Here is a 13862-nt window from a genome sequence, read left to right as displayed (position 1 = left end):
TATGCTAATTTATAAAAATATAAAGCCCTTATATGAATCTAGATAAAATAAAGGCTTTCTGCAACCAACCATATAACCATTACTTTTACATTACAGTTGCAGAAAAAAAAATTTGCAAAGATAGATATTTGGTAAATGATGCTGACAATAATAGATACTGCCTCCCTTTAAGTGGCTTAGTATTTTTTTTAAATGGCTTAGTATTAAAAGTTAAAAAGCCATCACAATATTGTAAAGTAATTATCCTCCAATTAAAAAAATAAATTTAAAAAGTTAATTTTAGGAATATATGAATAATTCCTGCTAGCCATGTGAAATTCAGGAAAACATTAGAATTTTCTTGAAAAATTTCCTTTGTTTTGACATCTGACTACATAAAAATTTCCTCTTCATTTAGGGTAGATGATCAGACATGTACATTGCATAACAATTTTATCTTTTATTGTTAGCAGCTGAACAGTGCCATTTAAAAATATTTTAGAGACATTTAGCATATCAAATAGATAGACTGCTTTTAGGATCCTTAAGATGCAGAAATTTTAAAAAAGATAGGATGAGACGACAGGAAGGGGAAGCAATAAGGAATGCAAAATTATGAATAACTAATTTGAGAGCTTGCAAGACAGTGTAAGAAATTTCTTTTTTGTTTAAAAAGCAAGTACTGTAATCAGAAACTATTTCAACAATACCATTTAGAGATTATACTGGGAAAAAAGACATAAAAATTTGAGCAATGAAAATGTGTTTAATAGAAAATAAGGATGTTTATAACTGTAGACAATTCTTTTCCCTACAAGAAAAATCCAGCTCTTCACAGAAAGGAATACTTAAAAGCTCATTAAACTCTTGCTAAGCAGAGGTAAATATTATGGGGCAACAGTAAAGAATCAGGTCTATGAAGCTGTTGCAAGGACTGTCCTACTGTCTTCCTATTGCTAAAGATGAAAATGGTATTAGAGATCTTGGCCCCAAATCTCTAAATATATTATCCCAAGTATGTGCCTATATCACATAGTCACAATACAACATAAAACTCTTATTAGATCCACTCCCCCTAGAAAGGGTTAACTGTAATCTGAGTGTGAAGAGGGAAGGAGGAGTTTCAAGTTAAAAACAACAAAAAGCTATGAAGGGAGAGAACAAAGTGGACTGGAAGAAAAAAACACAGACATGAAACAATAGGGAGCGTTGGGGAACATACCAGTAACACAACTACAGCCTTTAATGTGGGAAGGACTCTGGATAATTACCAAGCCAGCACAAGAGGAAAAGAGCAAGTCCTCCTCCTCAGAGTCTCTTCTCTAAGATTCCCATTTATAAATGTTTTTGGAAATCACCTTCACTCAAAAGAGGAAGAGTCACATCCCAATTGGTAAAGGTCAAAATGAAGAACTATATAGCTGTTGGAATGGGAAATTTGATCCTGTTATTTTGCACAAGGTATAAGTGCATACCAATTGGTTAGAAACTCTGTGTGTACGTGTGTATGTGAGCATGTATGTGCACCCATGTGTATAACAGAAGAAAGAAGCATAAATAGTGATAAATGCTCATGGTTCCAACATGAAAGAAGCATTAGCACATCCATTCTTCCTATAGGGCTAGCCATGAAGGACAAACAACTCATGCTTTAGGAAGGGCTCTGGGTCCTGATTCCAATGGTAATACATGAACACTGAATGAGCCAGTGCAAGAGTGAGTAATTCTAATGAAAGAAAGAAAAGCTGATGCCAGAGGACATATGATGTAGGAGTTAATAAACACACAAATAAAAATTAAAAGCTAACACACATACATGCATTTGTGTATACACACAAATGGGTCCTATGTATTTTTAGCAAATAATCCTTGAGACTCCTCACAGTAGGATGGAAATCTGAGCATTTTAAAAAATAGCTTTGTGAACACTTGTGAGTTTTTTCAGGAGTACCTATAGACATTTCATCAAAATAGGTAATTCTTCTACGTTCCTCCCCCTTGAATGCTTGTATAGATATGCTATAGACTTTATAAAAACAGAAGAACCTGTAAATCATTTCAAGAGATAATTCACAAGACAGTTTTACATAGAAAAATTCAATTAAAAGCAGTGTTGTTCCAAAGTCTGACCTGCTACAGTTGACATGGGGAAAATTTTACATCAGAAATTTGTGTTGAGGCAGAAGGTAATCCAAAGATTCAAGAAGACTGACTACAAATGTTGGATTGGATGAAGTGCAATGTTGGGTCTGGAGGGAGGAAAGGGGAAGAAGTATTTCCGATGTTAAAAATAAAAAGTGAAATGTCAGCTTGGAGCAGTAGGGGAAAGCAATTTTGGTATTAAAACAAAAAAGGAATCAGATACATGGGGATGGAATCTGGCTGCTGACAAACTTCCTTAGAATTCCTTAGAGAGCAGAACTAGATTCACAGGAAAAGTTTATTCATAATGAAAGACAAAGGATGTAGACACCACATGATTCACTCTGGTGAATGAATGATTCAATTACCTGAGGAGGTAGGGTCTTCGGAGAAATCTGGCAACTCTTCAGGGGGATCCCCATAGAATGAGTTGAATTTGTGACTTGACACAGCTGCTAGTACTGCACCCTAAAGCAAAGAGAAGAAAAAAAATAGATATTAATATATATATATTTAAATTTTTTCTTTTGTTTTTGGCTGTGCCATGAGGCTTGTGGGATCTTAATTCCCTGACCAGGGATTGAACCTGGGCCCTCAACAATGAAAGCAAGAAGTCTTAACCAACGGACTGCCAGGAAATTCCTGAAAATATATATTATTAAAAGAAATACAATAAAAAACAGGGTCTTATTGTATAGCACAGAGAATTACATTCAATATCCTATGATAAACCATAATTGAATATATATAAAAAAGAATGAATCACTTTGTTGTACAGCAGAAATTAATAAAACATTGTAAATCAACTATACTTCAATAAAAGCATTGATAAAAAAATAAATACAAAAAAGTTAATTACCAAATGGTTATTTAAGAATTATGGACATAGATGGACATGTTCGCTCAGGCATGTCCAACTCTTTGCGACCCTATGGACTATAGCCTGCCAGGCTCCTCTGTCCAAGGGATTTTCCAGGCAAGAATACTGGAGTGGGCTGCCATTTCCTTCTCCATGGGATTTTCCCAACTCAGGGATTGAATCCGGGTCTCATTGCAGGCAGACTCTTTACTGTCTGAGCCACCATGGAAGCCCATTTAAGAATTATTCAGGAGGTCAAATATATAGGAAATGATAGCTAGAAAAGAGGTGGCTTAAAATAATTTTGAATTCCTTTAGATAAAGCACATACACATATACCAGAATAACACTGTCAGGGACTGCAGAAATATATGAAACCATTTACATCTTGAACTTAAGCATGTACTAGACAATGAAATATTCTGCAGTCACTATAAAATGATGCAGCAGAAGAGTGTTTAATAAAATGATAAGGTGCTTGTGATGAATTACACAATAAAAGTTTTTGAAAATCTATAGTATGATCTTATTTTTGAAAAAAGTTAATCAAGATATAAAAGACTGAACATATATTAAAATGTTAATAGTATTAATTACTCTTGGATAGTAAGAATGAAGTCATTTTTCTTTTTTAAAATCTTTTTTTCCCTTTCTTTTCGATACTAATAATGACTATGCATTACTCTTGTACAGTAATTTTCAATTAGGCTACCCAGCAGAATCAACTACATCTTGACTATTTTAAAGCACATGATGCCTCCCTTGATTCCTAGCTCAGAATCACTGTCATAGTGAGTCCATGACATCTCTTAAAGACTTCTGGGTAGAAAAATGTTGGGAATTATTGCTTCAGTAACAAGAATGATAATGTTTGTAAGTGTTCAATCACGTGAGTGTTAGGCGTAGGTCAGAATATCCAGGTGTGTTCCTGGGTGCTGCCACTTTCCATCTGCATGACCTTGCTTGAGTTAATCATTTAACCTCTTGAGGTTTTCTCATACAGTGAGGATATTAAAAGTGATGTAGCTTACCTTACATGACTGTCAAAAGCCATAATGTTTATGAAAGTGCTTTGTGAACCATAAAGCATTTTGTAAGTGCAAATTATTACTGTGTTTAGAGAGCTAAATAAACAGAGTGAGACATGACTTAGTGACTTATACAACAAGGACTAATATGTAGCTAGAACCTGAGCAGAGCCTTTGCTGCTCTAGGTAGAATTGCTCACTTAGGTAGCCTGAGTATCATATCACCCTTGTAGTTGAAGTGTAAAGTAGCCTAAGTCTAAATTTTAAATACTGAACTCTTAGATTTTTTTGGAAAAAAATGATGACTCTTTTGTGAATGCAGGGATTCATTAAATATCATTGATAATCACAATCTATTTATGAGTGTGTGCTCAGTTGTGTCTGACTCTTTGCAACTCCATGGACTGTAGCTCATCAGACTCCTCTGTCCATGGAATTTTCCAGGCAAGAATACTGGAGTGGGTTGCCATTTCCTTCTCCAGGGAATCTTGCTGACCCAAGGATCTAACCTGCATCTCCCTTGTCTCCTGCACTGGCAGACAGATTCTTTACCACTAGCTCCATCCGGGAAGCCCAAATAATCACAACAATGCATAATAAAATTATTAATAATCATTGTGAATTGTGAAGTCGCTCATTCGTGTCCAACTCTTTGCAACCCCATGGACTGTAGCCTACCAGGCTCCTCAGTCTCCATGGAATTTTCCAAGCAAGAGTACCTGAGTGGGTTGCCATTTCCTTCTCCAGGGGATCTTCCCAACCCAGGGATCGAACCCGGGTCTCCCGCATTGCAGGCAGATGCTTTACCATCTGAGCCACCAGGGAAGCCCATTAATAATCATTAGTAATTCTAATAACATTATTAATAGAAACACATTCCTACAAGGTTCATTTTTAGGAGGGTGGTTATATAAGGTTTCTTTCTACAAATATAAATGGAAAAAGAGAGACAAATGAGGGAAGAGCAAAAAATAGAGAAGTGATCTTGATGATGATACCATTCCAGGCAACTTTCAGATTTCCAAAAGTCCAGGGTTAATGCCTGAGAGTGTCTCATGAAGAATTTTATGAAAATAATTGTACTGAATGTTGAGTTCTTCTTTCTGTAGTAGAAGCTTATTCCACTTTATATATGTTCTCTAAAAGCTGGGTGAAAATGGAATTTTTATAGATCATAGCACATGTTTCCCACACACTGAAATTAAAATTTTTGAGATGCTTTATTTTTATTTCCAAATAAAGTTCAGCTGAGTTTCTTACTACATTATTTTTATGTTTTCAGGCCTGTTCTAGCTATTAAATACCACTGTAGCCAAAGATCTAGAAATACTTTTAGTAGGAAAGCACTATTTAAAAGAGCCCTGAGAGGTAAATTCTTTTGAAACAATAGTAGCAAGTTCCTAATTTATCTGTCTTATGGTTAGCAGTTTTGTTTATTTAGCTCTCTAAACACAGTTACTGCATGTGGGCTCGAAAGTTCAATGCAAAATGAGTCCAAAACAGATTATGGATTTATAGAATTTTATTAGAGTTCGAGAGTCAACCGTAAAGATGATTCATTCTAAAAGACACATTTAGCAGATGAGGAAACAGGTCCAGAGGGGCTTACTAACCGGGTAGAGTTGTTGCCAAGTTAAAGAGACAGATCAGGAGTAGACAGAATTGAGGTCTTCTGACTACTCTCCCCAGTTCAAGGGTTTTTTCTATTACAGGGGTCAAAAATACTTTCCTGTAAAGGGCTAGACAGTGAATATTTTAGGCTTGCAGAGCGTATGTTCTCTGCTGCAACTATTCAACTCTGCCATTCAGCGTGAAAGCAGCTATAGATAATATGTACATGAATTTACATCTCTGTGGTCCAATTAAACTTTATATATAAAAACAGAAAGATAGATGCATTAATTTATGAAAGCATAGAGCTCTTATATGGATAAGCATCTTATAGATAGCATCACTGACTCAATGGACGTGAACTTGGGCAAACTCCAGGAGATAGTGAGGGACAGGGAGGCCTGGCATGCTGCAGTGCTGCAGAGAGTCGGACATAACTGAGTGACTAAACAACAACAACAAACAACTCTTATGTGAGTGCTTTAGTTCCCAGATTGTATATTGTCAACCTCCCTATTATGCTGTTGCTATCGAAGAGCTTGTAGGTATAACAACATAAAACCAGATCTTCTACAAGTAGTTCTTCAACCCTCCCGTTTTTATTCAATCCTTGATAAAGAAGCTTTTCTATCTACTTTATAGGATATACTCCCATAAGCTTTGAGTAAAACATAACAATTTTGACATAAGACCATTTACAACCTGATAACTAATATTAAAGATGCAATTATCTACTAAGCAAATTAACCTAGAAACGAGAAGGAAGATTCTAAATTCAAAGAAAAAGAGAAGTACAAGTAATTAAGCACAATCATATTTGTAGTTAATATGTCAAACATGAAAATGGAATGCTCCCCGCTAGAAGATTCTGTGTCTCATTTAAGGAAGTGGGAAGCAAACAAAAAAAAATGGTTAGCTCAGACTTCTGCTAAATTAAACTACTGTACACACTTAAGGAAGCAACAAAGTTATTGAGTAGGGAACAGGAGAGTTGAACATGGATGAATTACTGACTTGAAGACAACGTCAAAAGCCAATACTCCCTTTTAGGTGACCCATAACTGAGCTCAGGAAAAAAACACCATGAAGTTTGATAGGCATGAGGGCAAAGAGGTATATTTTTAAAAGTCAAAATACAAAACACACAAGCATGAGATGTAGAATAACTCACTGGCTTTGTACCCAAGTGGTGAGGACACATCTAATCATTTTCTGATATACTGAGGGGGCAAAAGGCATCACAGGGACACACAAATAAAAGTGTGACATAAGAATTTGAGAGAGGATCATCTTACTAGGATTCAGAATACTGAACTCAAAACCTTAAAAAGGGTGGAGAACCTGGAAAGGTTGAAGCTGAAGAGAGATGACCAAAAGGCTAGAAAAATCACTTCAAGGCAGAAATGTTAAAGGACTGAGGTTGACTACATTTAAGAATTAGGTCCTAGATGATAATGAGGTAAGACCATTGATTAAATCAGAACCTCCCATCTCTCTCCATACAGTCACAACCAAAGTTATCATTCAGTTTAGTCAGCTTAGCCTACATGTACTTGATACTTAAGCACAGTCTAAACAAAACTCTAAAACCTAGAATTTCATAATTAAGTCAGGACACGTGATTAAAGGAGGTTGTGCTATCATCTCTGAAGATTGAAAATGAGACTTGTTGGTGAGAGGGTAACAGGCAGGAAGGCCAGGGGTCTCCAAACGGAGGAAATAGGCTGCAAGTGTCAGACATTTTTCTCTCTCTTAAGCAGCAGGAGGAAACAAACTAGCGATATTTTTTTCCTTCTCTATACAAAAAGGAGGTTTCTCTTAAAATACTGTGTTGCCATGACACCTGGTTTCACCTGAAGTTAACTATTCTCAAATTTTGAGTTAACCAATACATTTTTCTTATGGAAATGTTTGTCTTAAGCTATGTTAATGTGCTATGCATTTACCCCAGACTCTGTCGTCAAGTCGGTTCTGCCAAATGGCTCAGAACCTACTTGACAAACCAGTATGTTATACTCAGATATTGTTCCCCTAATCTATGTAAACGAAACTATTTGTATGGTAATCTGCCCTTCTACAAGATTCAAGTCAATCGTTTTATGGTCTGGGATGAATCATCTGGTGCCAGGATTATCACAAAATACAATTTATGGATGAGGGGCCTGGTGCCATTCTGTTTTAAGACATTCCTTTCTTTTCATTAACAGACTGCTAGTGACTAACATCCAGCTGAAGACTAGCAGGGGGGTACTCTTTCTGCCCCCTTCTGATGCCTATGTCAGAAGCTTTCTCTATCTCCTTTATACTTTAATAAAACTTTATTACACAAAAGCCCTGAGCGATCCAGCCTCATCTCTGGCCCCAGATTGAATTCGTCTCCTCCAGAGGCCAAGAATCCTGGCGTTTTATCGTTCAGCAACAACCTTTCATTGGTATAGTCAGTATGGCTATGTTTAAGAGCAATTGTGGGGATTCCCAGGTGGTGCTAGTGGTAGAGTACCTGTCTGCCAATGCAGGAGACTTAATAGATGCAGGTTCAATCCCTGGGTTGGGAAGATCCCCTGGAGAACACGACAACCCACTCCAGTATTCTTGCCTGGAGAATCCCATGGGCAGAGGAGCCTGGCGGGCTATGGTCCATAGGATCACAAAGAGTTGGTCATGACTGAAGTGACTTAGCATAGCACAAGAGCAATTGCATGGAATAAATAACTGAGGAATCCTTCTGGGTCTGTGTAAAAGTATTTTATAAAGATGATCTTTTAATGTGTACAGTAACTTTCAAAAGCCACACTAACTTTGGAAGTAATAAAGTCTGCATTTCAGAATCAGAAATTCATAGAATTGCTTTGCAAAATATAGGAAGATCAAACTCATGTCAGTTATTATTTATGTAACTGTTCATACCAGAATAACAGTTTTCAGTTTTCAGAATCAAAGGTGCCCTTTGGATACCAGATTTACTGCTCTGAGTGGCTAGTGCCCACCATCTTTGTGCTCATGTGCTGTCCTCTCTGGTTGTGAGAGGACTGTGGGTATAAGTGCTGGTTTTCATTAGGGCACGAAGGTCCTTGATAAATCCTTAAGCAAGCTCTTGTTGAATTGACAGAAAGGGGAAGATTGACAAAAGTGAAAGTGAAGTCTCTCAGTCATGTCTGACTCTGCGATCCCATGGACTGTAGCCTTCCAGGCTCCTCCATCCATGGAATTTTCCAGGCAAGAGTACTGGAGTGGGCTGCCATTTCCTTCTCCAGAGGGTCTTCCTGACCCAGGGATTGAACCTGGGTGTCCCGCATTGCAGGCAGATGCTTTACCATCTGAGCCACCAGGGATAGCTCAGATTGACAAAAGGCAGCTAATTAGAGCTTCCCGGCTGACGTCTCAAAGATGCTGCTTAGGGGTCTCAGAACTCTGGCAGGGAGTAGTGCTGTACACCAGAACCTTCCATGATGATGGAAAGGTCCTACGCCTGTACTGCCCCAAACTGTAGCCACCAGCCACATGTGGTATTGAGCAACTGAAATGTGGCTAGTGCAACTGAGAAATCAAATTTTAAATTTTATTTATTAGCTAAAATTAAAGTATCAGTAGCTACATATGCCTAGTGGCTATTGCACTGGACAGTGAGTACTGGAAAACAGCATTCCTCAACAATTTTTTTCTAGTTCTGCAAAGTACAGGAACCCAAGAGACCAACTGGTAAGTCAGAGAAGTAACGCAGGCTATATTTTTGTAATCTGCAAAATCAATAAAGGAAAATTATAGGAAGTTATCAGAAATCTCCCTCCCTTTCTGTATATACAAGGAATAAATGGTTTTAACCTCTAAACTGAATTATGTGGATGCAGCTCACTATTTCCTGAACTGATTGCAGTCAGTTCAGTTCAGTTCAGTTCAGTCATTCAGTCGTGTCCGACTCTTTGCGACCCCATGAACCGCAGCACGCCAGGCCTCCCTGTCCATCACCAACTCCCAGAGTCCACTTGCCAAACCCATGTCCATTGAGTCAGTGATGCCATCCAACCATCTCATCCTCTGTCATCCCCTTCTCCTCCTGCCCTCAATCTTTCCCAGCATCAGGGTCTTTTCAAATGAGTCAGCCCTTCACACTGATTGGAATAAACTTACCCAAATACAGGATATTACTTCTATTTGTACAGAATATCTTTGACATACTTCACTATAGGGAAATTTGCTTTCTAATTCATGAACCAAAGAGGGTGGTTTCTAGAACAGATTCCCTCCTGAGCCTCTTCCCTAGATAGACAAGCTCAGGCACCCACAGCCCCTTCGCGCCCCCTGCCCCCCTTGCACAGTAACTCCTTCATGTAAATGGCACCCAGGGTTAGAGTACAGGAATGCCTCCTTAAGAGACACATACCCATAGAGCACAGATTTTTCGGATAGCCTGGAGCACACAGTTTGTCCCATGCATCCTAATATTCAGTCTGAGAAAATACAATCCTCATATCTAGTCCCGTGCTCAGGACTATGTAGTTTATATAAGAAGCATTGCTTCTAGAGGATTTAAAAAAACTGAAGTATTACACTCAGTTTAATAGAGCTCAGCTGTGGTGTTCTAAATGGGAAGGAAATCCAAAAAAGAAGGGATATATGTATATGTACACGTGATTCACTTTGCTGTACAATAGAAACTAACACAACTTGTAAATCAACTATACTCCAATTAAAAAAAATAAAGATTCTAGAGCTTGGTATGAAATAAAAGGAGGGGAAAAATTCAACATATGAAATGTCTGATAACCAAAATGGGGAAAAGAGTTTTTCCATTATCATTCACAGATGTAAAATAAAATAATGAAAGAAAGGAAAATAAAAAGAAATGGGTGATAATTCAAATCACATACAGGGTTCTATAAACACTTAAAACCTACAGTTCAAACGACAGTCTGAAAATGATGTTAATGCTTTATAATTGTCCAAATAATCATCTCATCAGGGATTTGTTGTGTGCTGTAGGTTGCTGAACAGGTTAAATGCCAAAATGAATGTATAAATGTGGAAAGGAACAATTTCTGATTGCTGAGTGTTGACATTATTATAACCAATAATGAGCGATAGTCTTGAAATTTCAGTAGAGTAAAATGAATAATGTTTTACATTCTGGCATAAAACAGTTCCATAAAATTTTCAGAATGGGAAAAAGGTTTAATTGCAAATATAATAAACTCACTACCAAAAATACATTAGAATTTATTCAAACAGGTGTAAGTCTTTTGGAAGATGAATTATTTATAGAGATCAAATATCTTATTAAATACATGTATACATTCTGATGCCAACAATTTCAGTAGCAAACTTACCCTAACAATATAATCAGAGGTGTACAAAGATTTAGTAATAAAAATAGAGCCAATGCAATAGTATGTATGGCCATGGAAAACTGGAAGTAATGCCCATGTCCAATAGCTGGTTAATAAATTATGATGTATACATATGATGGAATTTTGTAGACCCATTACAAGTTTGTGCTTCAGAGTAATGACTCTCAATAACATAAACTTATCAGAATCACCCATGAGGCTTTTTCAAAAAAAAAATGCATGCCCTTCCAACCTCTTGCATGCCTGGGGCTGAGGGAGGGATGGTTAATGTCTTGGATGAGTTGAGTGGTGTAGTGAGTTACTGTTAGTATGCGAATGTGTCACATCTTTTAAGTGTGCAAAAGTGAAAACCAATATTTAAGAATATTTGCCACATGGTATTAAAAAAAGTAGGTTATGTGAAATTCACATAACATAAAACTAACCCTTTTAAAGTGTACAATTCAGTGCTAATTAGTACAGCCACAATGTTGTGTGATGACCATTCCTGTTTCATCCCAAACCCATTAAGTAGTCTATACCCATTAAGCAGTCCATTCCATTTAGGAATTACAGCTGTTTATAAATGGAGATCAAATCAAGCATATTAAATAAATCCTAAAATAATAATGAAACAATAATAAAATATTAATAAAAAATGGTATGTATGGAGCACTTATGACTGACAGGTACTATTCTAACTGCTATAATATATTAGTTCATTAAATCCTTACAACCCTATGAGTTAGCTATTATCACCGTCATCCCCATTTTATAGATAAGGAAACTGAGGCACAGAGACTTGAAATAACTCGTTCAAGGTTACACAGCTAGTGTCAGAGTCAGGATTCACCTCAGGCAATGTAGCTCCAGAGGCCATTCTTTCTCTGTATGCTGTACTCTTCTTGCTACAAAATTTCCTACCTCTGATTAGTTACAAAAGCAATTTTCTACTGCTTTCTGTGAACTTCCCTTTTAATCACTTCAAAGGGAATTATAATAATTAGGTTGTTTCCACCATTTGATGAGCTTAAAAACAGTGTCTGAGTAGAAGGATGGGTACCTAGCTGTTCACTTGTGAAAATAAATTGGGCGGTGGGCTCTGAAAGCCAGGAAAGTTGCAATCTTTATTCTAGAAGCTCCTAGAAGTGGCAGAATGAGAATGAGTTTTTTTGAGGAGAGTAGGTATAACCAGCTTTAACCAGGGTGACTGAATCACTGAATGGGATACAGCTTTACCAGAAGCTGAAAAAAACCTCAATGACAAGCCTGCTGATGTTCCTAATTCTAGGTTGTTTGGTGGGTCTTGAAATTTTAAATAGGCCTGCAAAGGGATGTGGTAAATTCACATGACCCCACTCTGCTGTGACAGCTTGCTCCTGTCCAAATGAATCTTAGTCACCACTTTGGCTATTTTAGGCCCAGGTCTGATTCTGTGGCACTGGGAGAAATACAGCATGTATTTCTCGTGATGAGGCAAGCCTGAGCCCTGCGGTAAAAGGCTTGTACTTGGGCAGTGAGAGGTTCGGTCTCAGACAGGGTAATGTCACATAGGCCAAAGCAACATCAGAGTTAAAAAGACTTCAGGAAAGACTTGAGACAGAGGTATGGTTAATAGCTTCTTTGGGAAAGAAACTAATTTCAAAAATGACCGACCAAATTTCACTTTGGCTAAGATTTTTTTTTTTTCTTTTGTAGCCTACACTGGTTCAGGTGTATAGTAAAGCAAATAAACGAACAAACAAAATCCGAGAGTCTTGGGAAATTTCTCTAGGCACCATCTCAATAACGGCATGTTATCAATAATTATTTTTCTGCTGAGGATTTTTAAAGTAAATAGAGAAGAGCCAGTCTGAACCTCCTGACTGCAAAATCAACTAGGAGAAAGGCTAACTGGGAATAAGCAACACCAAGAGTGACATATTAGAATTGCCCTTACTCTACAGTTGCACTCTCCGGTAGAACTTTCTACAGTGATGGAAACAGGCTATATTTGCATTATCTGATACGGCACCACTAGCCACATATGGTTATTTTTTTTTTCCCTTGCTATTTTTTTCCTTTATTTTTATTAGTTGGAGGCTAATTACTTTACAATATTGTAGTGGTTTTTGCCATACATTGACATGAATCAGCCATGGATTTACATGTGTTCCCCATCCTGAACCCCGCCCCCCCACCTCCCTTCCCATCCCATCCCTCTGGGTCATCCCAGTGCACCAGCCCTGAGCACTTGTCTCATGCATCCAACCTGGACTGGCTATCTGTTTCACACTTGATAATTTACATGTTTCAATGCTATTCTCTCAGATCATCCCACCCTCGCCTTCTCCCATAGAGTCCAAAAGTCTCTCCTATACATCTGTGTCTCTTTTTCTGTCTTGCATATAGGGTTATCGTTACCATCTTTCTAAATTCCATATATATATGTGTGTTAGCATACTGTATTGGTGTTTATCTTTCTGGCTTACTTCACTCTGTATAATGGGCTCCAGTTTCATCCATCTCATTAGAACTGATTCAAATGTATTCTTTTTAATGGCTGAGTAATATTCCATTGTGTATATGTACCATAGTTTTCTTATCCATTCATCTGCTGATGGGCATCTAGGTTGCTTCCATGTCCTGGCTATTATAAACAGTGCTGCGATGAACATTGGGGTGCATGTGTCTCTTTCAGATCTGGTTTCCTCAGTGTGTATGCCCAGGAGTGGGATTGCTGGGTCATATGGCAGTTCTATTTCCAGTTTTTTAAGAAATCTCCACTCTGTTCTCCATAGCGGCTGTACTAGTTTGCATTCCCACCAACAGTGTAAGAGGGTTCCCTTTTCTCCACACCCTCTCCAGCATTTATTGCTTGTAGACTTTTGGATAGCAGCCGTTCTGACTGGCGTGTAATGGTACCTCATTGTGGTTTTG

At 37.6% G+C, this 13862-nt stretch overlaps 1 protein-coding gene across 8 annotated transcripts in view; it reads right to left on the bottom strand.

Moving 5' to 3' along the window:
* The window catches only part of CASK (calcium/calmodulin dependent serine protein kinase), a 365729-nt gene that overhangs the window by 90940 nt on the left and 260927 nt on the right, over positions 1-13862 (bottom strand). For all 8 annotated transcript variants that reach the window (XM_043458309.1, XM_043458311.1, XM_043458313.1 and 5 more), the window contains exon 10: positions 2490-2589. In XM_043458309.1, coding sequence (XP_043314244.1) covers positions 2490-2589 — 100 coding nt within the window. The remainder of the gene's footprint in view (positions 1-2489; positions 2590-13862) is intronic.

Source organism: Cervus canadensis, chromosome X (genome assembly GCF_019320065.1).
Source record: "Cervus canadensis isolate Bull #8, Minnesota chromosome X, ASM1932006v1, whole genome shotgun sequence".
Lineage (NCBI taxonomy): Eukaryota > Metazoa > Chordata > Mammalia > Artiodactyla > Cervidae > Cervus > Cervus canadensis.
The sequence above is the reverse complement of the archived record's forward strand: the minus strand, read 5'-3'. Positions and strand labels throughout refer to the sequence as shown.